The sequence below is a fragment of the Triticum urartu genome, chromosome 4 (genome assembly GCF_003073215.2).
Source record: "Triticum urartu cultivar G1812 chromosome 4, Tu2.1, whole genome shotgun sequence".
Classification (NCBI taxonomy): domain Eukaryota; kingdom Viridiplantae; phylum Streptophyta; class Magnoliopsida; order Poales; family Poaceae; genus Triticum; species Triticum urartu.
In genome coordinates this window covers 60,608,892-60,635,580 of record NC_053025.1, presented here as the reverse complement: position 1 = coordinate 60,635,580, position 26,689 = coordinate 60,608,892, and the positions used below count along the sequence as shown (strand labels likewise).

General features: G+C 48.3%; 4 protein-coding genes across 6 annotated transcripts; 2 read left to right on the top strand and 2 right to left on the bottom strand.

The window, feature by feature from the left end:
- Positions 1 to 6,608: 6,608 nt before the first annotated feature.
- LOC125550659 lies at positions 6,609 to 7,341 on the bottom strand. The gene is made up of 2 exons (XM_048713705.1): positions 7,083 to 7,341; positions 6,609 to 6,973 (listed from the first exon to the last, which is right to left on the bottom strand). The coding sequence occupies exons 1-2, from the start codon at positions 7,236 to 7,238 to the stop codon at positions 6,800 to 6,802; spliced, it is 330 nt and encodes a 109-aa protein (XP_048569662.1). The 5' UTR covers positions 7,239 to 7,341; the 3' UTR covers positions 6,609 to 6,799.
- A 933-nt stretch (positions 7,342 to 8,274) lies between these two features.
- On the top strand, positions 8,275 to 11,146 carry LOC125550657 (protein tas-like). Of its 2 annotated transcripts, none has more exons than XM_048713703.1 (9): positions 8,275 to 8,433; positions 8,532 to 8,779; positions 8,936 to 8,965; positions 9,057 to 9,140; positions 9,289 to 9,446; positions 9,793 to 9,910; positions 10,187 to 10,322; positions 10,413 to 10,591; positions 10,739 to 11,146. In XM_048713703.1, the coding sequence occupies exons 2-9, from the start codon at positions 8,585 to 8,587 to the stop codon at positions 10,976 to 10,978; spliced, it is 1,140 nt and encodes a 379-aa protein (XP_048569660.1). In that variant the 5' UTR covers positions 8,275 to 8,433; positions 8,532 to 8,584; the 3' UTR covers positions 10,979 to 11,146. The 2 variants fall into 2 exon arrangements, with proteins under 2 accessions (XP_048569660.1, XP_048569659.1); XM_048713702.1 differs by having other exon boundaries at positions 8,276 to 8,433; positions 8,870 to 8,965.
- LOC125550658 (protein OSB1, mitochondrial-like) lies at positions 11,128 to 13,688 on the bottom strand. Its single transcript, XM_048713704.1, has 4 exons — positions 13,340 to 13,688; positions 12,329 to 12,467; positions 11,786 to 11,879; positions 11,128 to 11,688 (listed from the first exon to the last, which is right to left on the bottom strand). The coding sequence occupies exons 1-4, from the start codon at positions 13,648 to 13,650 to the stop codon at positions 11,351 to 11,353; spliced, it is 882 nt and encodes a 293-aa protein (XP_048569661.1). The 5' UTR covers positions 13,651 to 13,688; the 3' UTR covers positions 11,128 to 11,350.
- Positions 13,689 to 21,959: 8,271 nt separating this feature from the next.
- On the top strand, positions 21,960 to 25,638 carry LOC125550656 (LOB domain-containing protein 36-like). 2 transcript variants are annotated; one of them, XM_048713700.1, is made up of 4 exons: positions 21,960 to 22,132; positions 22,426 to 22,599; positions 22,791 to 24,005; positions 25,250 to 25,638. In XM_048713700.1, the coding sequence occupies exon 3, from the start codon at positions 22,938 to 22,940 to the stop codon at positions 23,802 to 23,804; it is 867 nt and encodes a 288-aa protein (XP_048569657.1). In that variant the 5' UTR covers positions 21,960 to 22,132; positions 22,426 to 22,599; positions 22,791 to 22,937; the 3' UTR covers positions 23,805 to 24,005; positions 25,250 to 25,638. The 2 variants fall into 2 exon arrangements, with proteins under 2 accessions (XP_048569657.1, XP_048569658.1); XM_048713701.1 differs by having other exon boundaries at positions 22,783 to 24,005.
- Positions 25,639 to 26,689: the final 1,051 nt, after the last annotated feature.

Below are 26,689 nucleotides of genomic sequence, written 5' to 3'. Positions count from 1 at the left end.
GAGGTATGCGCGGGGCCAGGCTCTACCGACGCAGAACAAAGCAAATAGGAAGGAAAACGCGAAATCTCGAAGAAAATATTACAAGCATATCGTTCTCACAACACCAAATGAAAAGTCTAAACGCCTCCACGAGGCCTGATGTATGTCGCAGGAATGAAACGAGAAGAATAGGTCACCCCTGGATGTCGCCATCGCCTGCGGAAGGTGCTCCCCTCAGGCTCTGGCTCGTCGGAGGCAAGCCGGAGCTCCGTCTTCCCCCACTCGTTGCTCTCTCCCGCCGTCAGCAAGTGCACGGAGGCAAGGCTCTTCTCCGTGACAGTGGGCGCCTCAAGAGCGGGCTCATACCAAGCCGGAGCCAAGGAAGTCATGACCTTGCGCGGCGCCATGGGCGCCAGAGGCAGAGCAAGGCCGGAGCAGATCTGTAGGTAGCGGCGGCGAAGAGCGAGAAAGGGGATCTAGAGCGAGGCAAGGAAGAAGCAATGAAGGCAAGTGCCGCCCGCACCGGCCTTTTGTCAGGTCAAGCAGTTGCCAAGGCAGCGTGGGGAAGCAAAGACGCCCACGTCCAATCAAACCGCCACGCGTCAACCAAGGTTGTAGGCTTTGGGGGCCCGCGGTGCTCCGAACTTGACCCTTGGCTTCGCCGCGAAGCCAAGCCCGAGCGCACCTTGGGCCCGGGGGCTACTGTCGGCGTTCTGGGAATGGGGGTGCCCAGACTTGCCTGCCTGCGGCCCGCGGCATGGCCAAGCAGCAGGCCGTACAGCCCATCTTCACCAACAAGGCACCCAAGACCCTCGCGAGGGGTCAAGCCTCGCGAGGCGGACGATGCAAGACCTCCTCTAGAGTGGCCTAGCTAGGCAGGCTCACGAGGAGCGGAGATATCAAGGCGAGGCGAACCTCAGGAGGCTCTCGTGACATGAGCCATGACGATCGACACTAGGCGGGCGCCAGCGTGCGCAGTGTCCTTATTTCCTCTTTGGTGCAAGGGAGGCAAGCGTAGCCACGGAGTACCAAGACCTCAGGCAAAGGTTGCCATTTCGGTGCAACAAGACCATGACCACATGGACGGCAAGGCGGAGGTCATCGTGGAGCCCGAGACAGCGTCACCCCAGAGCCTTCCATAGGCGCAGACTACCTTTTGTCAGGATAGCTCGTACTAGTTGTCCCCCTTCAAATTAGCCCGCCATTGTTGGCTCCCTTCCCGCTCAATATTTAGGAAGAGGACCAGGGCCTCTATAAATAGGACTAGCCACCACCATAGTAGAGGGGGGATGAGAAAGAGAGAAAGAGAGAGAGACCCAGAGAAAGAGAGAGAGGCCGAGAGAGAAAGGGGATCAGACTCAGAGATACACACAAGTCCACACGCACAAGAATACCTCAACCTCAGGAGGCTGTTCTTCCCCTTGTACTGTTCATCATCAGCCCAAGAGGCAATCTACCACCACCACACTGGAGTAGGGTATTACACCACAACGGTGGCCCGAACCAATATAAACCCTGTGTGTTTCTATGTTGTGACTCCGTCGAGTTCGTCCGTAAGATCTTAGCGAGTTAGAGCGTAGATCGGTAGGAGGGAAAGACTTCACGCGCACCCCAGTGTTCGAACCTTAAGGGTTTGCCGGAACCCCACATCCGACACGTACACGTATCTTTATGAACACGTGCCCGCACATCCTATTCCTACGAGCACCTTCAAGATGCTGAGTCGGCACAACATTTTGAGATTGATGAAATCATCCAAAAACTCACACGGCACGCACCTGCTAAGCCCTGCTTCACCATTCAATCACATTGTGATCCGTGCACTCGTTTGCACCCAAAAATGCCTAAAAATCACATGTAGTTGTGTACAATGGCGCATTGACTGCTTGTTCTGGCAGCGGTAGCAGCCGTTCGATGGTAGAGACCTCGATGTAGTTTTATTATGGTTGATGTTAGCACCGTGGGTCGATTAGGTGCTAAGATGAACTCGTTCCTCTCGATGGTATGAATCAGGACATACACACATTTGGTTTGGGAGAAGGGCTAGCTCTTACGTGGGAGAGAAAGGGGAATCGGGTAGGTAGCGTCCGTGCCTTGCCGCCGTGATCCTCTGGATACCTCTGGCTTCATCGCGTTGTGCTTAAGTAGGGTGGCTGATTGCCTGCAAGTGCACATGTTTTAATTGTAACCTTTTTAAAGTAAGAGTATCGATCCCACAGGGAGCACATGAATCAGACTTTTGCCTGTTGTAGAGAATTATGTACTTTTGTGCCCGCAAACAATTGTAGACTCAAAGCAGAGTGAGGGCGAATGAAAAGGATTGTTGAGTAGTGTTTGGAACTTGTAACTAAATAACATAAAAAGTAAATAAAGTGTGAGGATTGTGATGACTAGTGAAACAACAAAACAAAATGGCGCTCTCGGGGAGTTTGGAATCCCCATTGGTATGTTTCTAACGCACATATGCATAAGCATAGTATATACCAGATATTCGAGTCACTGTTGACGACTATGCTGGGCGGAGCCGGGTACAGTACATGTTCTACTCGTGGTAGACTTCGTGCCACGCACTCCAATATCATAGTCTCCCCTAGAGGGTTACAGCTCATGATAATTAAAGGTCTCCCCATGGATGCGACCTCTCTAGGGTTCTCCATTATTCCCCTGTCAATTGCAAATACTAAGAGCGATAGGCTTTTACTGTCACCTCGAATTACCTCCGCATCCTAAACCTTAACAACGACAGTGATATACTTCGTGGCCGTAGATGAATGCCATAGATGCTCACCTGACTCTGCCTTCCTTCACACAACCCAAACGCAAATTGTAGATGAATGCCCTAGATGCTCACCAACTTGCTGAGATTATTTACTACTACGTACTTAACTGGTGACTGTTTGTTTCCCTCACAACGTACCTCAATTAGGAACTCATGGGTCCATGCAACCATTGTGATCATCTTTTTTTAAAGCTCCATTGTGATAATCTTGGCTTCCTGGATATGTCATTTTTGCTTGATAGGATATTCCCTTTCTCCTTCAAAAAACTATTTATTTTTTATTTATAGCCCTTTTACTCCCTAATTTCTTGATTAGGGGACAAGAGAGGGGTGCGGTATTTGCACATATATCCAGGATACACTGGAATTTGCAGAAAGTGTACGTCATTTGGTGTTCGTGGTAACCATGATACTCTACTCTTGTGCAAGTTCTTGCAATTCTTGTTACAGGAGTAATTTTTTATATATAAAGAGTTGAGAAAATCGAGGCTTTGAGAAAGGCATTGCATTGCCTTGTACTTGACAATCAAGCTTTCTCTTACAATTTTTGGTTTCAGTTCATAAAATGATAATTCAGTTGTGTACTTATTTTTGGGAAAATGCTTCTCCTCAATTGACTGATCGTTCACGCGCGTGAACCACCTCCGTGAGACCGCAACTGTCCGATCAGCGCTTGATCTTGCGGCACACAACACCCTACCCACCACACGTGTTTGCAACATTGGCGATGTTGCAAATAGCCGAGCGCAACGTAGGGCGTGTTGCGGACCGACCAGCCGAGTGCCACACATCCCATTTCCCCCAAATTTATTACCCCCCCCTCGAAAAAAATCTTCTCGAGCCATCGACACATCCCCCCTTTCCCCATATTTGTTCCTTGCAGGTCGCGCCCATCCAATTTCTCTCCAAGTTGTCACCGTGCATGATGCTTCCGAAGATGTTGCCACTGTTGCATAGCATCTCCTTGGAGCCACGCGCCATCACTGTGAAGTTTGCACAAAGGCGCTACACCACCACTGTCGGAGAAGACGGTCAGCCAAAGATGCGAAGGAGCTCCGGTCGCAACACCGACCACTCCGCCGCTATGAGCGAGGAACGACCGACCGAAGTTGCGAGCTAAGGTTGTGAGCAGGAACAACTCACTTTTTTAATACATCTAAGGTGTTGCGGGAGGTGCTGATGATGCCAGCTCATCGGAGATGTTTCTGTGGGCAACGACCTCAGGACGAGAAATGTTGCGCGGCAGCGACGACTGAGCGCAACATGAGTAATGTTGCAAACCTCCGAACGCAACATGGCTCATGTTGCAAAACACTCATTAGTGCAAATATGATTGCAACATGAACGATGTTTCAACCTCCGATCACAACATAACTCATGTTGCAAAGCTCATCAATTGGATCGAGTGGCTACGACGCGGTGGATCCCGGCTAATCTTTTGAGAGATCTACAGGGTGACATGTAGCTTTGCCCTTATGATCAAGCTATAGGAGCAGTGTTGTTTGGCAAGTTGCCCAAGTCAAAATATGTAGAAGCACCTCGAATCCTATATACTCTCTTCGTCCATGAATAAGTATAAGTTTAACAATCGAAATTTGTTCATAAAAGAGTGTGTACGCTTTAAGAGCAAAGCTAATAGAAGAGTCTGCAGCCGGCTATGTAGTAGTGCCACGCGAGCTATATAGCCTACTCATATAATAAACTAGCTGTACGTTAGCTATAGACTTTAGAGCATCTTCAGCCGCGCCCCTAGAAAGGCCTTCCCAGGTGTTTTTTTCGCGTCGGCGCAGAAAAATCGGCCCAGTCGCGTCTCCAGGAGCCCGATTTTTGCCGGCCTGGGTCGAATTTAGCGCCGGCGGACCCCTAGGCCGAACCTGGCACGCTGGGGGGCGCTCGGGGGCGCCATGGCGAGCGGTTTTGGCGCGAAAGAGCCGCGGGTCCGCCACGTCAGCGACACCGCGCGTCTTCTTCCCCGAACGCCTCGGTTTCCTGCGGGAAATCAATGGCAAGGCTGCCGCCGGTCAGCCTTACCAGTGATTCCTCACGGGCGGCGCGTTATGGGGCGGCATGCCGACGCCTCCCCTCCCTCGCACGCGTACACACGGGGCGGCGCCGCTATATAAGCCGGTGGCCTCCCTCACCTCTGGCCACACCAGCCACACCAGCCCTAGCCTGCCATCTACATCTCCCGAGCGCCGCCGCCGAGCCCTCCCTCTCCCTCCCTCCCTCTCCCGATGGCCGAGCGATTCCCCGGCGATGAGGCCGCGACCAACGGCTTCGGCCGCCGATCGCTCCACGAACAGGAGTCTTGGCTCCTGTTCTAGGCGAACATCCCGGCGCCGACGCACATGCGCGCTGGGCCAACGGGGTGGAGACTCAGCAACGGGGGAGTGCCCATTCCTCCGTTGCCCGACGCCGTGGCGAAACCGGGCTACTTCGCCGACGAGGTCGACGTCGTGCGCGCCTCCTTCACCGACGCCCAGCTCGCCCTCCCCGAGTACGCCGTCGACAACATAACGGTGTGGACGGCGTACTTCCAGCGCCGGCAGCAGCAGAGGATGGCGTCCATCAACGAGGCGCCGGTGGTGGGCGGACCGAAGAACAGCGAGGGACGCCACCTGCGGTGGGGTGTCCCCGCCCGCACCCTCGAGGGCGTTCTGACGTACCTCGAGGGCGGCAACGACCCGTCGTTGGCATACCCCCGGCGAAGGCGGCCGCCACGGCCACGGCTCACCGCCGACGCGACGGGCAATGGTTGCCCAGGAGGTTCGGCGCCTCCTCTTCTTCCTCCTCCTCCCGCTCTTCCTCACACTCGTCCGGCGCTCCGGCGCTGCTCGGCGTCAAGGCCGAGCCCGCGGCGGAGACGCCGCTCGGCCGGCGCACTCGCAGCGCCGGCATCGTCATCAATGAGGGCGGCCGGCGCGCCCCCTCGTCGGCTCCTCCGCGTTTCGTCAAGCCCAAGACGGAGCCGGGCCTGGCGTCGGTGCAGACAGAGCCGGGCCTCCCCGCGGTGAAGACGGAGCACGGCGGCGACGTCGAGCTCGACGATGACGCGGCCCTAGAATAGGCGCGCGCGGACTCCCTGAAGATGGCGAGGGAGCGCCAGTGCGTCGCCCTGCGGCGATTCGCACAGCGCCACCGGGGCCGCGCCGAGGGAGGAATCGTCGTCATCGAGGACAGCGACGACGACGCCGCGCCGCCGCCGCCAGCCCGCATAGGCGACGCCGGTCAAGGGTCCACCAGGGACGGCCGCGTCAAGGAGGAGAAGCCGGACGACGACGACGGCGGCGACGATGGCGACTACTCCGATTTTAACCAGTTCTTTTTTAATTATATATATTATGTAATAAAAACCCGCTTTTTAAATGTAATATATACCGAACTTCGCCAAACTTTGAACTTTGCTATATTTTTTATTTTTTTTAAACGCGCATGGAGACAGCGACTGGGGACCAACTCGGCCCTAGGCCGAGTTTTTGCGCCGGCTCACCCCCAGGGGGTGATTTTAGGCGCTCCCTGAAAGGCCAACGGCTGGAGATGCTCTTAGTGCTTCCGTGGCGAGAGATGCAACGAAGGGCATAGTGATTGGCTGGCACCTGCCTTTAGTCCTTGCGCAGGCTGCATGCAGCTCCATTTCATCGAAGCTTGTGCTATTGCCGGGCGCTTGATGAAGCGCCGGCTCCTTTCTCTTTTATTTTCTCTTTTCTCCAGGTAAGATTTTGCTGACGTGGAACATCTTATAGTCTGCTAACTAGGACCTATTATACTTGCTCTAAAGTAGAAAAAATTGATCTCACATCACACAGTAATCAAGATCAATAACATTTAACACATGGTTTACTCACTTCATACATGTACTTAACTCACCGAGGTTGAGGTAGTTAAAAAGGAGAAAGATGATGGATTGCACCTTTTCACTGCATTTTTTTTACCCCACTCCATAATGTGTCATAATTTTTTTTATAATGTGCACTTATTTATCGAACAAGTACTTCAGGTAAAAGCGGGCTACCAAATAAATCAGTGAAACACGGAGGTAGATTATGCCGGAGGATACGCAGGCTGTGTGCTGATCAAGTGAAACACGTTGGCAACAGTAAAGGCGATCACTACCATCAGAAGCGCCATGACCGGTCTCGTTTCGGCATTATCGCAGGCGCTATAATCTTTCCTCATCTGATTCACCATGAACAGCCACACAACGGCCAAGAACCCCTGCAGAATTCAGTTAGTTATATACACACCGGGCAAATTCAGTTTCAGGTAGCACATCGAACGCATCACGACTTGCTATTTTTTGTGGGGGGGCTTCGTGGTTAGTTACCTGGAAAAAGCGCCGGCAGCCGGACGTTTCCACGCCCCCATCGTCCGCCGGCGACGCCGTGCCGTGTTCTTCGGGTACGCCCTTCTCGACGTCCAGCAGCGGCGCCGCCTCGCAGCCGGACGCGTCGCACGGCGTCGAGGAGATCCGCTGTGCCATTGGGGGAAGAGAGACGGCGACGAGCGAGGCTTTACCCTAACTCTTTTCTTTCCGCCACACGCGCGAGTTTACTCTGGAAACCTAAATCGACGTGACGTGCGAGTTTTTTTTTGTGTGTGTCGAAGGAAACGTGGCGTGCGAGTTGGTATTTGAGGCGTACGCGCCGTGTGTCCGTGTAAATAATCCCTGTATTTCTCAATCATAGGGCTTTAAAATTTAAAATACACACGCATGCGAAGAGATAAGAGGCAGCTCGCAGGGGCAAACCAGGAAAGTTGAGATAATCAAGGAAATCGCGCAGAACATATATAAGGGATAATAAAACAGAACCTTGGTTCAGTTTTTTTTCTCTGAACACTGTACAATACAATGACAGATGCTCATGCACACCCCATGAACACGCATACGCACACACTATTCCTACATGCACCTTCGAGATGTTGGGTCGGCACAACATCTTGAGATTGATGAGCACGCACCTGCTCAGCCCTACTTCACCATTCATTCACAACGTGATCTGTGTGTTCATTTGCACCCGAAAATGCCTAAAAATCACACGTAAGCTGTGCACGTTGATGGCTGTAAAAGCCGTTCAACAGTCTACTGACCTCGATGTAGCTTTTATTATGGTTGAGGTGCTTCGTATTTTTGATGAAATTTTATACTCCCCCGCACATGCGTCGGATATTTTTCCAAAGAAAAGGTGCGCATGGCCTGTAAGAAAACGATGTGCTTTGTTACCATCCTTGAGGACCGAGCGATCGACTTGAATGAAGGATCCATGAACGATGATCCATTGCTGCTCGTTTAGTACGTGTGGGTGCTCGTGCGGTTCTGAAGGAGCCGACATACGTTTTTCAGGGCTACAGCCACACTCCCATTTTTGTTGGTGCCTTCTCGTCCTGCTCAGACGGTGACCGATGACCGTCTTTTCCTTCATGGATCTTCGCCACAAATTTGCCCTGTCGCTGGCCGCCGTCTGCATCAACCCCGCAAAACAACGTTTGACGAAGACCGCCGTCCGGATCAACCTCCGCCGTCCGCTGGCTTCCTAGTATTTTCGCCCCACCTGCGCCCCTCTCCCTCCATTCGCGAGCTCTCCTCCCCTCCCTCCCTCGTCCCGTGCTTCGGTCTCTAGTTCGCCGGTGAACTGAAGAGCTGTGTTGGCCAAGAAGGCGGCACAAGAGAGACCAGGGTATTTCTTTCAAACTTCCAAACATCTGGCAGACAAAAGTGGCTGCATACTGGTGTTTTTTTGCTTCTTGATGTGTTTGTTGGAATGTGCAAGAACAGGGGTTTGAGTGTATGCAACAACAAAAAATTCGACAACAGTATATACGCGACAAATGATGCTATCCTCGTTTGCGGCAATCTCCTCATCCTCTGGAAATGACTTATCAGGGTTGGGTGCCCGACAGTCCCGACGATGGCACCGGAGACGCGTCCGCAGCCGAGTTCGGTCCGCGCAGGAACCGGCGAAGTTGCAGTACAGGAAGCTGGGAGATTCAGATCTCCTTATCAGCGAGATAACTCTTGGAACAGTATGTGCATAGTTGAACTATCATGTTTCTAATGTTGTCGTTGTTGTCACATTTCTCTTTACATCCTAGTCTGAATATTACTTCTTTTAGATGACCTTTGGAGAACAAAGCACAGAGAAGGAATCACATGATATGCTATCTTATTCTTTTGATCAGGGCATCAACATACTCGACACCGCAGAAATTGTCAGTCGACATTCCTTGCTTCCCTTCAACCACTGTCTCATTTTCTGAAGTTGATCCCAATTGTAATTGAAATATTTTCATTGCCTTTTAGTACCCAATTCAACCCAAGGAGGAGACTCAAGGGAGGACTGATCTATATGTAGGCAGGTGGATGAAATCCAAGCCACGAGATAAAGTAACCTAAAACAACCTAGAACAGCCTTATAATTTGTTTGTAGTTTCCGAATCCATTTGTAGTCCCCTGATTTCCTCTTCAGATAGCATGTTTGAATGGTGTCACTGAAACACGGCACCTGCCCAATTTATATTCTGTTTCTGACCAGGTAATTTTGGCCACCAAAGTTTCTGGTTATTCAGATCGCACTTTTCTTCGGGACAATGCAGAAATGGTGCGTGTTGATGCTCCAAATATAAAGGAAAGTGTCGAAAAGAGCCTTTCACGCTTATCTACAGACTACATTGATTTGCTTCACATACACTGGTAAGTGTTTATTTTGAAGATTATTCTTGATCAGAATAACTTCCACATCTTGTTCCAGATTGATCCATACACAATCATATTGCATACTTTGCATTTCCTTATATAACTTGGAAAATTGTACATCTGAGTTCTATTTTCCATCCTTTGGGAGTCTTTTTGTCGTCTTATATAGACTGTTTTCAGCACACATCCTTCATTTAAGCATAATTGTGTTAGTTCTTTCATTATTCACATACAATTTTTTCAGGTAGGATATTATTTTGTTTGTAGTACTAATATGTTTTCATTATTATTTTACTTGAAAAAAAGACAACCTTAGCTCCAAAGGTTTGCTTCATGTCTTCAGGCCAGATAGGTATGTGGCACTATATGGCGAATTCAGTTATGATTCAACTAAATGGAGGCCAAGCGTCCCATTTGAGGATCAGTTGAAAGCTCTTCAGGAACTAATTGATGAAGGAAAGGTAATACTTTTTTTTTGAAACAACAAAATAATTAACTGAACACAACCTTAGTATGGATTCATCTTCCCCTAGGATTTGGTGCATGTATTTTGCACTTTTATAAAAAAACATGTGTATTTTTTATTGTAATAATAGCCTAGATTTATTCTAGATTATGACCATATATGATTGATGCGTTCATGGGCGCACATTTTGAATATGCAGAAGACAGCCAAAGATAGCAGATTGGTAACCGCAGACCAGTATATAATTCCCTGTTGGTCTCTTCTAATATAGGTACGATACATCGGCGTTTCCAATGAAACCTCGTACGGGGTAATGCGGTTTGTACAGGCTGCAAAGCTTCATGGACTTCCGAAGATTGTGAGCATCCAGAACGGTTACAGTCTACTTGTGAGATGCAGCTTCGAAGGTGAAGCAGAGATGTCGACCAAGATCTATTCATTTTCAGTCACTTGAACCCTATGGTATAATGGAGTCTGCACGCTTTGTTTTGTCGCAGTTGATCTTGCTGAGGTTTGCCACCCAAACAACTGCAACATTGGGCTGCTCGCCTACTCCCCGCTCGGCAGCGGTGTTCTGACCGGAAAGTATCTGGATGATAGCTGTGGCAACAGCAAGAGTTTCAGGCTAAATCTCTTCCCTGGATACATGCAGCGCTACAACGCCCCTCTGGCTAAGGTACACACACACACACTCTGGACCACTACAACCAAGTACTCCCTCTTATAGTGACCTAAAACGTCTTACATTTGTGTGTTTACAGAGGGAGTAGTATATTGCCATTCGAAATTATGTGCAAATAATTTTCTTGTGTTGTTTTGACAGGAAGCAACGAAGGAATACCTCAAGGTCGCGAAGAAGCATGGGCTAACTCCGGTCCAGCTTGCCCTGGGCTTCGTCCGTGACCGCCCATTCACAGCTAGCACCATCATCGGAGCGACCACCATGGATCAGCTGAAGGAGAACATCGAAGCGTTCACCAGCGCTCCACGGCCTCTGCCGCCACAAGTTCTTGATGACATTGAGACTGTTTTCAAGAGATACAGAGACCCAGCAGTCCTCTAGATGGTTTTTCAGCTTTCTCTGAAGCAAATAACAGCAACCCTCAGTGGATACAGACCAAGGGAACAGTTTGCTATCATGCAATTTCATATAGCAATTAGCTGTTAGCGTATATTATTGTTCTGGATAAACATTACTAGCTAAGAGTTAATAAAGTGCATCGGATGTCCAGATTCCCTCCATTGCAGCACTGAATGCACACGAGTTACAACCCACACTATTCAGCATTTGCACACAAGGACCAAATCCCATAGTCCGACGAGTCATGCGATTGAGTTCTCTACCATCTATACACACACACACTTCCATTCAGTTTTACAGTCAAGCATAATCAGTGCAGGAGACCCGCCTTATCAGTCATCTTGCAGAATTCAGTCATCCATTCGCCTGCCTTTGTGTGTCCTGCTCATCATCGTCACATTCGTCAGAGTAGTTGAAGGCTTGAGCGTTCCATCTTGGGTTTGTCAAGCGCCCTCTGCCATCCCTGCGACCACTCTCTGCTGTTTGCTGGTCAATCAATTCGAGCTGCTTTCTTACCCAAGGAGGGTCATCTGGATGAAGCCATAGCTGCTCACGGGTGTCCTTGTGCTTAAAATCAGGGCAACTGGCATATGGTTTGTATTGCCGGTTATCCCACCACTCGTAAGGGCTGGCAAAGAAGACCTGCCACAGACGAAGCCTTTCTCTGTACTTGATTTCTTCAAGTGTTTGACCTAATTGATACAACAGAAGACAGTAAGAGATTAGATAAGAGACAAAAGGACTACAATACAGAACAGGAATGAACAAAGTCAACTGAGAAGTACATACTATCCGCAGATGGTGTTGATGCCGGATCTACCGAGTCTTTATCATTCCTAGGCTTCTTGGGATCATGAACGTAATTCAGTTCCTTGACGTGGATCTATGGAATAATGGATTTCGTATTAGGAAAGTATAGACGATACAAAGCATACAAAAGTATTTTCAAGACCAACAATAACACATAGCAACACAGGGAAACAATTGTTACTCCCTCCGATCCAAATTAATTGTCGCAGTTTTAGTACAAGTCTGTACTAAAGCTACGACAATTAATTTGGATCAGAGGGAGTAACATATTTTGTAGTTATTGAAGTAGAAACAATTTTGTATGCGTCGTATATGGTCAAAGATAGTGGAAGTAACTACGACTACACAAGTATACACAAGAGGAAGGATGTGGTAACATAAAATCAGGGCTAGGACAGGACCACTAATGGTAAGAGCACCAAACCGATCTTCTAAATGATCTCTAGAAGAAAGCTGTATATCTCAGAATGGTACAGCATCATCTGTTCGTAAGAAGTTGCAATCGCTCAACAACTGACTAACCTTATAGCACATATACTTTTCACCAGTTCCACTGACTTTATGATAAGAGTTCAGAAGACCAGATACATGTACAAGGTCATTGTACTTCAAATGCTTCAGGCACACATTTGCCATAGCGCCCTTCATCTGCAATGTCACACTGTTCAAATTGTTTACACTGTAAGTATGGTGATAGAAATTTGAGACCACAAAATTACAATAATCATGAGTTGGAACAATCATATAACATTGCGAAGATGTAATTAAGTTTACAGGCTCTATGAAAACATGATCTTTGTACTATTAGATTAATGTTTTGCTTGGTGGATATAGCTAGAGTTACATCCCGAGGTGCTTCTATGTTTCACCTCTCAAGAGTTGCACAAATTTTTGACGGAGTGAAGCACGTAAGTCATCCCAAGCTCCAAAAGATACCGTGCATGAATATGTCTCTCTTAATATAGTCCTTGCAGATTACATTTTGGAAATACAACTTTCTACCTGCGCTGTTTCTACCACCACAAGCATTGAATTTGCTCCCTGACAGGATGGACCTAAGTTAAGTACATCCTACTAACTTGGGTATGACAATGTCCAACAGTCTACTCATACACCTGTGTTTCCTTTTCTTTCATATAAGAAGGTTACTCTGTTGTGCCTACATGGAACAATACGCCTACCGCAATTGGACAATGAAAACTTTTCTGCTTGATACTGCAGTAGACATTTGTGCTAACCCGAGAATACCACAAAGCTGTATGTTTCTACCATGTTTAGAACCAATAATCCTCAGTTGAAGCAACAGATAGTTATTACTTATTACTACTATCTACAAAATACAGTTAACCAGGCAAGAACATAGTAATATAAAGCAGAATATAATCCAATCGATCAGACATGGTAATGAAGGCTACCATTTTTTCTCCCCCGCAAAGATCAAGATCTTCTGCACCAAAACAGCGAGCATGAACAAGAGAAAGCCGCGACCTATTTGGGTGGGGGGAGGTGGGGAGTATGAGAGGGAACAGTAACTGGAAGTTGGCAGAGGTCGACGAGGACGCGGAAGAGGGCGTAACGCAGAGGAAGGTGTAAGCCTTCGGGTCCTCCTCGGAGCTGTTCCGGTGCAGGCGCACCGGCGCGTTGAGGCGGCCGATGAGGCTGCACGAGTTGGAGCTGACAATATCCTTCTTACGCGCGACAGGAGGAGCCCGCAGCATCGACATGCGGTACGCCATGCTCTCCGCCTCCTCCCCTCCGCCGATGCCTCTGCCATGGTGGAGGAGGCGCCGCCACGCGGCGGCCGCCGGCGAGCGCGCGGCGGCGGCGGCGAGGGATCGCAGCATACCTGTCCAGCCGGCCGGATTGGGGAATGCCCGATTGGTTTCTGGACTTTTAGAGTGCGAGGCCTTGTGGGCCTTTTGCTTTACCGGGCCTTCCATGATTTTTTTTTTGTTGAAACTTCTGATGAATAAGGAGTGGGCCGAATTCTAAAAAAACATGTTAAACTCAGACCCTCTTTTTTTTCAGAACCTTTTTGGGAAAAGAGTGGGCCTTTCAGAACAAAGAAAAACAAAATTCTCAACTCCTCTCTCTTCCTCTTTTTGTGTGACTGTATGCGGGTTCATCATTGGCCTTTTAAAACTAGCATCAGGTGCATCAGGGGCGGACCTATATAGTGCTGAGTGGGTGCCAGGCCACAAATTAATTTTTAAAATTTCAATAGGAATTGTTTGCATCCTAAAAGATTTTTTGGAAATTCTTCAAATTTGTACAATAAGTGCTCCCGCCCCAATGATTTATCCCACTCCACAAAATTTCTAGGTCGGCCCTTGAGGTGCATACACATAGACCTGCGTTTGGGCTTTTCTTACCAAGTACCTCCATTTTTTCCATAAAAAAAAGACCTCCATTTTTTGGGAGGAGCCAGTTATAAGGGCAAACAAAGATAAGTAGATAACTAAGCGCCAAACTCAAAAAATAAGATATCTAAGCGCCATATGCTATGTATGGATGTCCCAAATTCCCCTGCAATCCTTTTGCTAGGCGCGAAAAATCCCCAGAAAATAGGGAGGAGTGAGAATAAACACCTCAAGGTGACGTGTCAGACCGAAGCAACCAACATTCAAAAGATACTACCCTCTAAATAATATGGACATCTGTAAAGAAAAAACACATCATTAAGAAATTTCATTTGCGGGTATAGGGTGATAAATATTTGGAAAGGTCCATGAACACCGGCTACTCAAAATAGGAAGATTATGATGGCGAAGGTAGATGTGTTGATTAACCTAGAAATGGTATAATGGATGATATTACTTTGTGATTTATTCTTGCCAATTGATGCGAACTATATTTTAGTTGCATCCTAGGAGGATTTGTGGAACGGTATTACATGAAGTTTGACTTGTTCTCATTGTCAAAAAAGTTTCACTTGTTTTTGGTGCGATAGATGTACCCCATAGAATGAAACCACCAATTTGGTTGAAGAGACCGTGATTGATGAAAATGAGGAGTGAGATGCTTGTGATATGCTACGAAACCATAACAAGTAAAGTGGACACTACTTTATTCAATTTATATTTCAAATTGATTCATTCTCTTTCTTTTGAACTATAGGTGATGTTGTAGCTAATATTATGTGCAACAGTGCATGGCGAATTGAGATGATGTATATAGTGTTGGAAATATATCCTAGAGGCAATAATAAAAGCATTATTATTATATTTCCTTGTTCATGATAATTGTCTTTATTCATGCTATAATTGTGTTATCCGGAAATCGTAATACATGTGTGAATAATAGACACCAACATGTCCCTAGTAAGCCTCTAGTTGACTAGCTCGTTGATCAACAGATAGTCATGGTTTTCTGACTATGGACATTGGATGTCATTGATAACGAGATCACATCATTAGGAGAATGATGTGATGGACAAGACCCAATCCTAAACATAGCATAAGATCGTATAGTTCATTTGCTAGAGTTTTCCAATGTCAAGTATCTTTTCCTTAGACCATGAGATCGTGTAACTCCCGGATACCGTAGGAGTGCTTTGGGTGTGCCAAACGTCACAACATAACTGGGTGACTATAAAGGTATACTACGGGTATCTCCGAAAGTGTCTGTTGGGTTGACACGGATCAAGACTGGGATTTGTCACTCCGTATGACGGAGAGGTATCACTGGGCCCACTCGGTAATGCATCATCATAATGAGCTCAAAGTGACCAAGTGTCTGGTCACGGGATCATGCATTACGGTACGAGTAAAGTGACTTGCCGGTAACGAGATTGAACGAGGTATTGGGATACCGACGATCAGATCTCGGGCAAGTAACATACCGATTGACAAAGGGAATTGTATACGGGGTTGCTTGAATCCTCGACATCGTGGTTCATCCGATGAGATCATCGAGGAGCATGTGGGAGCCAACATGGGTATCCAGATCCCGCTGTTGGTTATTGACCGGCGAGCGATCTCGGTCATGTCTACATGTCTCCCGAACCTGTAGGGTCTACACACTTAAGGTTCGGTGACGCTAGGGTTATAGGGATATGTATATGCAGTAACCCGAATGTTGTTCGGAGTCCCGGATGAGATCCCGGACGTCACGAGGAGTTCCGGAATGGTCCGGAGGTAAAGAATTATATATAGGAAATGCTATTTCGGGCATCGGGACAAGTTTCGGGGTCACCGGTATTGTACCGGGACCACCGAAAGGGTCCCGGGGGTCCACCGGGTGGGGCCACCTGTCCCGGGGGGCCACATGGGCTGTAGGGGGTGCGCCTTGGCCTACATGGGCCAAGGGCACCAGCCCCAAGAGGCCCATGCGCCTAGGGTTTCAAGGAGGGAAGAGTCCCAAAGGGGGAAGGCACCCCTAGGTGCCTTGGGGAGGAGGGATTCCTCCCCTTGGCCGCACCCCCCTAGGAGATTGGATCTCCTAGGGCCGGCGCCCCCCCCTTGGCCCTCCTATATATAGTGGGGAGATGGAGGACTTCTTACCTTGATCTTTGGTGCCTCCCTCTCCCTCTCCAACACCTCCTCCTCCTCCATAGTGCTTGGCGAAGCCCTGCCGGAGTACTGCAGCTCCATCACCACCACGCCGTCGTGCTGCTGCTGGAGCCGTCTTCCTCAACCTCTCCTTCCCCCTTGCTGGATCAAGAAGGAGGAGACGTTACGCTGACCGTACGTGTGTTGAACGCGGAGGTGCCGTCCGTTCGGCGGTAGGATCTCCGGTGATTTGGATCACGTCGAGTACGCCTTCCTCATCCCCGTTCTTTGAACGCTTCCGCGCGTGATCTACAAAGGTATGTAGATGCAATCCAATCACTCGTTGCTAGATGAACTCCTAGATGGATCTTGGTGAAACCGTAGGAAATTTTTTGTTTTCTGCAACGTTCCCCAACATATAGACTAGATGGACCTTGGTTGGTTGCAAAGGTTCATTCTCGAGCTTTGACACCACTAAAGGTGGCTATTGTTGAATTTGAATTTTGAACCGGTTTGTTGGAGACTGGAGATCACATGAGAGACATTGGATAGTGGGAGGCAATAGGAAGGGAGACATAGGAATTAGGATGACACGGTAGATGGTTGTTTGTTGGTAGCTCATAGGTTTGGTGGTTTGGATGAAACAAGAAAGGTCGGAAAAATGAATGGACAGACAATCACCGACTTAAATATTTACAAGGCGACGGGTTCATAGGTTTGGTGGTTTGGATGAAACAAGAAAGGTCGGAAAAAATGAGTGGACATACAATCACCGACTTAAATATTTACAAGGCGGCGGGCGGTGCGGTGACAGTGGGTGCGCTTCGGCGGGGCTCGTGGAGGTGGTGATGGAGGGTTGGATCCGGATCTGGCCATGGGGGCTCGCAGGTGGGCTTATGGATACATGGTGCGTGGCTTGGGAGGTTGACCAGGGTGAAAGTCATTTCTCCGGTCATGACTGGAGTCGACGATGACGACGCTTGCGAGCGTCTTTTCCTTTTGTTGGCAACTTCGAGGTGTTACCCTCAGCCACATCCTTTACAGTTTTGGGGGAAACCCTAGGTCTGTTCAATTAGACGATAGCGGCGCTATGGAGTTGTATCCTTCCTTGTGGTCATCGTCTTTGGAGATGTTGTTGGATCGTGGCAATGGTTGTGGAAGTTAGCTCTTCTTGGTGTGTCTGCGGAATCACCTTATATTGGTTGTTGCTATGAAGTCGGAGATGCAGGGGCAGAGTCCCTGTGACGATGATAAGACAAGCAGTAAGTGGTCTGATCAGTTGATCTTTAGTGGTGCCATAATTGAATAGTTCCTGTGCAAAGATCTCAGCTAGAATCGAAAACGTGTTATCCTCGGTGTCGGCGGCTTAGTGATTGACATGGACCTTCATGTGACTCACGATGTGGGCTGTGTCGGCGGTCGTCTACGGCAAATAGGAGTCGCTTGCTCAGGAAGAAAGGGTGGCGATGACGTGTACTCGAGGATAAGTGATGACGATGATGTTATTGTGCTATCTCGGTGAGGCTTTCTTCGTAGTGTTGCATAAGAGGTATCTTATGTGTGACGCTTAGCATATCGTGACAATTTTTGCCGGATTCTCTCATTAATTAACTAGACAACTTTCTTTTTCTTCATTAATAGACGAGGCTACTCTGTCGCCTCCATTTCAGGAAAAACAAATAGGAGTACAAGTTAGAGTTGCCCCCGAAGTGTTGTGGTCAATTGATTTGCACTACTTGATTCCTCTGTAATTAATCAAAACAATCATTACTTCCAATCAACCTAGCTACATCAACCGAATTAGTGGTCTTGCTCTCGCTCCGTGGCATGTGCAATGTGCCGCGTATCAAACTGGTGTAGGCTAACCTTTTTTTTTATCGTACTGGTGTAGGCTAACCTTATTTGAATTGGACACATATTTGATCGCCGTAGTAATAATAATCTGAACTACGAGCAACACGTTTACTACCTCTTCCCTCCAATAAAAACACGTTACTACTAGTACTATGCAGGTGTGCAAGCAAGTCAAGACAAAATTTACTATAGTCGTTGTCAGGGATTGCACGTATACACCCAACCTGTCATATCGGTAATGATGATGATATACGGTGACATAAATCGAGGGTGCCTCAAACAATCATACGCGACATCGACGCCAGCTTCAGCACAGTAACAGGTAGCATGACCCGACAAGAATACGAATAACAGTGACCTTTTTTTGAATCACAAATGTGAATAATACAAAAATTAAAAGGTGTGGGATTTGAATTTTTACAGTTTTTTGAGTTTTTCTTACTAGAACAATTCAGATTTATCACAGCTTAACAGCTGTTTTGCTACAGTTTTTTAGAGGCAGATTGGGGTAAGTTCTCTCTTTTTTAGGACAGATTAGGGTAAGTTTTTTCGTGTGTGTCTTGATTATTTTGACAAGTTCGCCGTGATATTTTCTCGCCGTCGAATTAGATGCTTTGCGAAGCACCCGAGCCTCTTTCTCCTACCACCACGTCCTCGTCTCAAAATCCCTCTCCCTCTCTCTATCTCCCCACGCGAAACAACACGAATATGACAACAGGGTCTCCCAGGTAATGGCAACGCTGTCGGCAGCAGGAGCAAGCAAGTAGCATGGCGGGCTGCCCGGCTCCCGCTCCCCCGACCTCCCTTGACGGCATTGAGCCACGGCCTCTCCCCACCCCATTGGCCCGGGCCGCCGCTCTATCCCATAGCCCTCATCTCTCTCTCTCTCTCTCTCTCTCTCTCTCTCTCACACACACACACACACACACACACACACACACACACACAATCAATCAATTCCTCCCCTGAGCCGGCTGTCCCATCCCCTCCCTGCGGTGCCCCTCTACTCTGTTCTCTCCATCCCGGTGAACACAACGCTTTTTGCAATAGCTTCTAGCTCATACCATGAGTCTGTTAGTATAGGGGGAAGGACCTCTTGAATGTGAGTTTTAGAGTCTCACCATCCAAACCTGCCTAATGGTTTTCCCCTGCTCCCTACAGATATAGTAAAGGTCCCAAAACTAAATTGGAAGGGGGGAAGAACCAAATCAGCAATCTTCCCAAAACCTAATTTGTTCACCATTACCAAGAGACCACCCATAACCAAACTTAATAGCCCTAGAGGCCCAAAAAACTCCTTTCCAGAAGGTAGAAGCCTCGGCTCCTTGACAACAGAAGATATTAGGGTAAGGTTTGTATTTGTTATCTATAATAGTTTTCCAAATTTTGTCCTCCTTATGAAATTTGCTGCCAAAGCACTCTCCACTGCACAAACACCCTGGCTTGAGTGGCTTGATCTCCAACACCATAACGCTCTAGTCTCCTCATCCCCGTAAACCTCTTTTCTATGCCACACAATTTCACAGCAAATCCCTACTCTACAGAATATCTCTTTCGTGCTAACAAACAGTGGCTCACATACTTACTTCTGGCTAGACACTTGGCTGGTTCCACAACCCCTTGCCACCTCCTTCCCCCACCTAGTTTCACAGTCCACCTTAGAGCTAGTTAAAGTGGCTAACATTTTGTGTTTCGGTATCCAAGCTAACCTTCGTAATCGCCTCTCCCTCACGGCAGAACAAGAGCTTGTGTCGCTTGTGGCTATTTTGCAGGATTTCATGCCCTCGGCAGGGGAAGATCAATGGTTCCTACGACATGGCATTAGCTTCTCCACCAAGCATGCATACGGTGCCCTCATGGCTCGGCCAGATAACGATCTCATTGCTCCTCTCATATGGAGTGCCAAGGTTCCTCGGAAGCTCAAAGTCTTCGCCTGGCTACTCTTCAAAGACCGCCTCAACACCAGGGTCAACCTTGCACACAAGCATATAATCGATTCAGATATATGCCCCCGGTGTGCTAGGCTACCTGAAGACTCCAACCACCTCTTCATCACATGCCCTCTGGCTAATAGGATTTGGCAACGACTTGGGCTCCTGCCACAAACCAACGACATCACGGACCTATGGGACGTCACTACTCCTCCTCACCTCTCCACCACGGCATGGCCTTCGGTCCTCTTGGCTTTACTATGGATGATTTGGGCAGCACGTAATGACATGGTATTTAGAACGGTCGATCAAAGCTCTGTAATAACCCTTAGGAACCTTATTTCTGCTTTGGACCTCTGGTCTCATCGTCTTGTGCAAACACAAGACAAGGAGGACGTTTTCTCGTGGCGTTCCTACCTCTCTGCACGTTGCACCGTGCCTATGTAATTCTGTACTTACTGCCACGGCAGTCCTTTGAGCAATATATTCAGGTGGGGGAGCTCCCCCTCCGGTGATTCTCAAAAAAAAATTGTCCTCACTACATTCTCTTAATCCAAGCTCCCAGCAGGCAAATGTTAAGATCATGAATATTTCGAATACCTAGGCCCCCAAACTCTTTTTTTATAGAAACCAAAGGCCAATTAGCTAAGTGGAATTTCTTATGACCCTCAAGGCCATTCCATGAGCAATTGGCCATTTGAGTATTGATCATATCTACTGCCCACTTGGAAAACTTTTTAAAGAAGTAGTATATGGGAATGCTTGCTAGACAAGCTTAAGTCAAAGTAAGTCCAGCTGCATAGCACCGTAACTTGATAGGAGTATACAACGTTTTTTGACACTGTCACCTCAAAGTAAGAAATATTCAAAGTCCGTCCACAAGACCACAACACACACGTGCGTGACCAATCTATAGTTGGACGGTTAGGAGAACAATGGTATCCTGAGCAATCAATCCTTTTTCCATTCTTGTTCTGAGGTTGTCGGCTTCCTCCGATGGCACCACTTGCACTCTTTGTCGAGATCTGCAAGGTTTAAGTCCTAGACTTGACATTGGTATTTGCATTTTTCTGGATTTATTTCAAACTTTCCTGGATGTCCGTTGAGTGTGAGGAGATATTCCCATTGATTACAAGGCGCATGTAGTGACTTCGTCGATATCAATCTCTCGAAGGTGCTCATAAAGGTAGGATGTACGAGTGTGCGTTCATAGGGTTGAATGAATGCTCGTGTATGTGAGCGATTTCCATCGTACTGTGTAAACAAAAAAGACCTAGGCTGGGATGAACGTGTGAGTATTGTATATTGTCATAACGAAAAGAAAAGGAAAGAAGACCCCAGTACAAACAGAAATCCCCTTGACAATAATATGCCCGGGCGAGAAAGGGACGGCTCCCAACCTTTTGTCGCATGCACACGGATACGATACATAGCAGCCGATCCATCCATCGATCTTATAATCCCTCCCTCCGTGAATTAACTTGTGGTTGAGTTGGTTAGGTGGACAGTGGTATCCTCAATCCACTAGGGTTCAAATCCTGGTGCTTGCATTATTTCTGGATTTATTTCAGAATTTCCGGCGATGCGCTTTCAGTGGGAGGAGACGTTCCCGTCGACAACGAGGCGCCTACGGTGACTTCGTAAATCTCAAGATGATATGCCGGCTCAGTCTTTTGAAGGTGCTCATAGGGATAGGGTGTACGTGCGTGCGTTCATAGAAATGAGTGTATACGCGTGTATATGAGCGCTTGTGTCTGTAGTGATGCTCAAAAAAAAAATCCCTCCCTCCGATCCTCCTGCCCCTCTCCCTCCCTCCCTCCCTCCCCGCAATAGTAAAATTCGGTTCTGGAAGGCAAGCGAGGCACGCACGAGAGGAAGGAGGGAGAGCGAGCGAGCAGGAGATCTCTAAACAATTCCCTTCCCTCTCTCATTGGGATCTGAGTAGTCCTGCCTGCCGCCTCCTGTGCATTTCTCTCTCCCCCTCCTCCTCCTCCTCCCCCCAACCCGGCGCAAATCCATCGCCGAGATCCAAGTCCACCACACCGGACGAGGTGCGTGCGCCCGCCCCCCCCCCCATTTCCAAATCCCTTTTCTATTCCCCTCTCCCTCTCCCTCTCCCTCTCCCTCCCCCTGCTGAAAACGAGAACGGAACGGAACGCGCGCGAGAATCTCTCTCTCGCCCATTAATTTCCCGGCCGTCCCCTTGCGTCGATCGATCGGTCGATCGCGAGCCACGCGAGTACCGAGGGACGCTACAGCGCCTTTGGTTCCTGGTTTCGTCGTCTCGTTCCGTTAATGCTTGCGCCTATCCGATTCCTAACCGCGACTTGTCCTTCTGATGCAGCGGCAGCGGCATTGGTTGATCTCGCCGTCGACGTCGGACGAGGGCGGCGCCGCAGGCATGCGCCCGCAAGGCCAAGATCCGTCCGCCCGCGGCCGCGACGCTGCCGCCGGGATCTGATCCAGCCCGTCCCGCCGCCACTCGCTCGCGATCCTCTCCGGCCGCTCGCAGCAGCAGGTGCATAATGTGTTCGCCGTTCGCTCTCGCCGGGCGGGCGCAAAGCCTCCGAAAAAGCGAAGGGGGATATTTATTTGTCGACGACGAGGGCGACGTATTAATAACGCTAGCTAACCCTTTTAATCTGCATTTCTGTTAGGATGCGTATCTGAGTTTGTTATTCCTTTTTCTGTTTCTGTTAAGCGTGGCAGGAGGCGAGGCGGAGGAGGAGAAGATAGAGACGCAACCCACGCGCGGCTAGCTAGGGTTTGTTCCATCTCCCCCCTCTCTCGCTCGCTCCCTCTCTCTCCCGAGGAGCGGAGGAAGGCGGAGGGCCGGAGGAGGAAGAGAGGCGGGGGATGTCGTCGTCGAACTCGCCGTGCGCGGCGTGCAAGCTGCTGAGGCGCAAGTGCACGCAGGGGTGCGTGTTCGCGCCCTACTTCCCGCCGGACCAGCCGGCCAAGTTCGCCAACGTGCACAAGGTGTTCGGCGCCAGCAACGTCTCCAAGCTGCTCAACGAGATCCCCGTGGCGCAGCGGGAGGACGCCGTCAACTCGCTCGCCTACGAGGCCGAGGCGCGCCTGCGCGACCCCGTCTACGGCTGCGTCGCCTACATCTCCGTCCTCCAGCTCAAGATCAAGCAGGTGCGCGAGGAGATCGCCAACGCGCGCAAGGAGCTCGCCGGCTACATCGGCCAGGCCGCCTACGCGCCCGTCGTCCCCGTGCAGCACCCCCACGCGCAGTACGCCGCCGCCGGCATGGGCCTCGTCCAGCCCCACCCGCACCCGCACCAGCAGATGGCGATGCAGCAGCAGCAGCACCCGTACCACCAGCAGCAGATCGCCGAGGCGCAGCACCTGGCGGCCGTCGTCGAGGTGGCGCGCGCCGGGCAGCAGCAGCAGCAGCAGCAGCATCACCACCAGCACCAGCAGCACGAGATGATGATGATGCGCCAGACCTACGCCAACGTCCACGGCGGGGCCGCCGCCGGGCCAACGGTGGCCGTCGAGCCTCCCCAGCAGGCCGCGGCCTACGACGGCACCGCCCCGTTCCTCATCCAGCAGCAAGCGTCGCCTTCCGCCCTGACCTACCGCATGGAGGAGCCGTCCCCGCCGCCGCAGTCCTCGGGCCACTCCCACGTCGACATGTCCCACGCGCCGCAGCAGCAGCGTCATCAGCACACGGACGGCAGCGACGAGGGGAGCGGGGGCGCCCCGACGGCCTGATGGCCATGCTCCCGCCTCCTTCGCCTCCCTGTGTCGATATTTTCCCCCTAGCTTTTTTTCCACGGTTTCTTTGATGTTCGTTTGTTGGGCACGAGTCTTTTCGTCTTCTTGATCATATGATATCGAACTGGCATCGCCATGGCTCCCCGGAAAGCATATCCATGGCTCCCGGAGGCGGACAAGCTGGTGATCTTGCTCAAGGTATTTCTTCTTATACATAGCACACTCAGAACGATGTCACTGTTGCATTAGTTTGTGTTTGGATTCATTATTGCAACCATGTTAATTTCCTTGAAACGATTCATTACTCCATAAAATAGCAGAAAGAAATGCGGATTCTCGAAAGATAACGATGCAATTTTCGTGGTTCGTTATTTGTTAGTCAAAGTACTACTAGTACTCTCGATCGATCGAGTTGGTTGTGTGCGCGCACGCCAGTTACTTTGTTTACTTGTGTGCTAATTCCAAAGTTACTGCACATAGTATATATATGCTTAGATTACTGCTCTGACCTGTACATGTGGTGTGCTAGTCAACTCCACAGGATGGCAGAAATTTTGAGAAGAAAATAGTCTAGTCCCTAATTAACTTCCTACTATGCCCTAATGTTATACAAATGCTTCACCTGCCAAATTGGTTTAGCAGTAAACAAGGAGCGTAGTATAGCTAGTCCTATAGCGCTGATAATCCTTACTACCACCGTTCAGAGATCTGGGTCAGGAAATTATGATTTATGAGTGCATTAAAAAAAGTTACCCTTGATTTTTGGTGGGAAAATATATTATTAGCGTGATTATATTGAACATGGAGGTGGCGATTCATCACTGGATAAAAAATTATGTATGTACCAGAAATTAATGGTGATTTCGATGATGTATTAAGATTTGGATTGTTGGATGCTAATATACTCATTTACTGCATCTACACGATAATCATTTCCTGGTCTAGGTTTTGTCACAGAATCATGCATGCTTGTGTTTTTAATTAGTCAGCAATTGACAGGCACTGGAGAACACGCACAATGTAGTTGCCATGTTAAAAATCTGCAAGATCTAGAATTGCATCTCTTATTTATATATTTTGACTGTCAGACTCTGAATTTGCACATGCTGGTTTGTGTGTTTCTGTCAAATTAGAAGTAGACAAGTTGTCAAAGTACCAAGTAATTCACTCTGACATCTTAAATAAATAATAAGAGTGCATGCATGTTTTAAAAATAAGAATGCATGCAAACAAGTAGTAGTACGATTGGCATAACTGTATCAAACAAATGATCTCTCGGGCTGGCTGTAGCCTGTAGCTATGACCCACGCACGCGCGCGCACACACAAAAGCCCAGCTCTGCACATCTCAGAGATTTTGACATGAGCATATGCATAACTGCTAAACTCTAGTATCGATTTCAGCCACTGACATATCATACTCCTGGAAATGTGCTTTGTCAGGCTCTTCATCAGCTGCCTTTATCCCTCACAAGAGTGACAGCCAAATAAATGCAGACCAGAAACAGAGGTAGCAAAGAGAAACTTATGAAGGGAGGTGCAGATAGAGACAGTGAAACATGCATGCAAGGTGTGTGTGCAAAGGGAAGCAAATAGTGAAGCGAGCAGCATGCATGCAGCTGGGGCAAAGTCAGGGGAGAATTAGCAGCCAGCAAGCATAAGTTTTTTTTTACTAGACCACAGAGTTCAGGAAGAAAAACAGCAAAGGATTTCTAGTTCTTCTGCATTATGCTTTTCGACTAGTATAGTGGCTACTTCCTTACATACATTTCTTCTCTTCCGGCCGATTTGTTTCTATTCACTATATAGCATGCTGTTTCGTTTTGCGCTTCGATTTTTTGCTTGGTTCGTTTGTTCTAGGATATATTCTTTGAGTGGTAAATATTTGCGAACCATTACCTGAGCTAAAGAGTGGGGTCAGTTAGCCATTTTATCTTATACTCCCTCTGTTTCTAATATACGTCTTTCTAGAATTTCAATACAAACTACATACGGAATCTTGCATAGTATAGAGTGTGGACTCACCTATTTTACTTTGTATATAGTCCGTAGTGGAATCTCTAAAAAGACATGTATTTAGGAAGAGAGGAGGTATTATATTACTGATTTAATACTGTGTGGAGTATACGTAGTGTTGCGTAGGCTCATGCGGCTCATGCCTATGTTAATTATATGCAGTTTCCTTTGAATATCATAAGATAGCTAGCACGGCTGTTATGGATGGCATGATTCTATAGGTGATCGAGTCCCTTTTTCAGAAAGATACAAATTAACCAAGCCAGAGATTGTGTCTAGCTACATACGCATATATCTCTAGCTAGCTGTGCTGTTGAAATCATGACCATGCAACGTACAACCAATGTTAAGCATCGCATGCATGAGTGTTTGTGTGTGCCCCTCTTCGCCACAATCCAAAGCCTACTGATCATAGCTAGTCAGACCACTTTCATTACACATGCCCACCCAGCCTGTTCAGTCATCAATACACAAGACCCTCAACCCTCTCAAAAACATCTCTTTTAGCATGGGAAAGTTGTGGCTACGCCCAAGTTTATTCTTCCATAGATAACTACGTAGTATAAGTATTCTTCCATTTTTTTTCCCATCTTGTAGAGAAATAAGGTATATCTCGTAATCTCAATCTCGTCGTCTAGTCTCATATACGTATATATCTCATTTTTTTAGGGGCATGTCTCTATCTTACTCCACGTATAAAAGCTCCCACTAAAGAATTAGGCAATCCACATTCTAGAACAATGTCCAATATGTGAATCTTGGACTACTAATTCTTTTATAGAATACATGCATAAAAATATTTATTACTCATCACCAATGTAATGGTATTGTACTACTGCAGGCATTACATTCACAAAACTAGGTTCA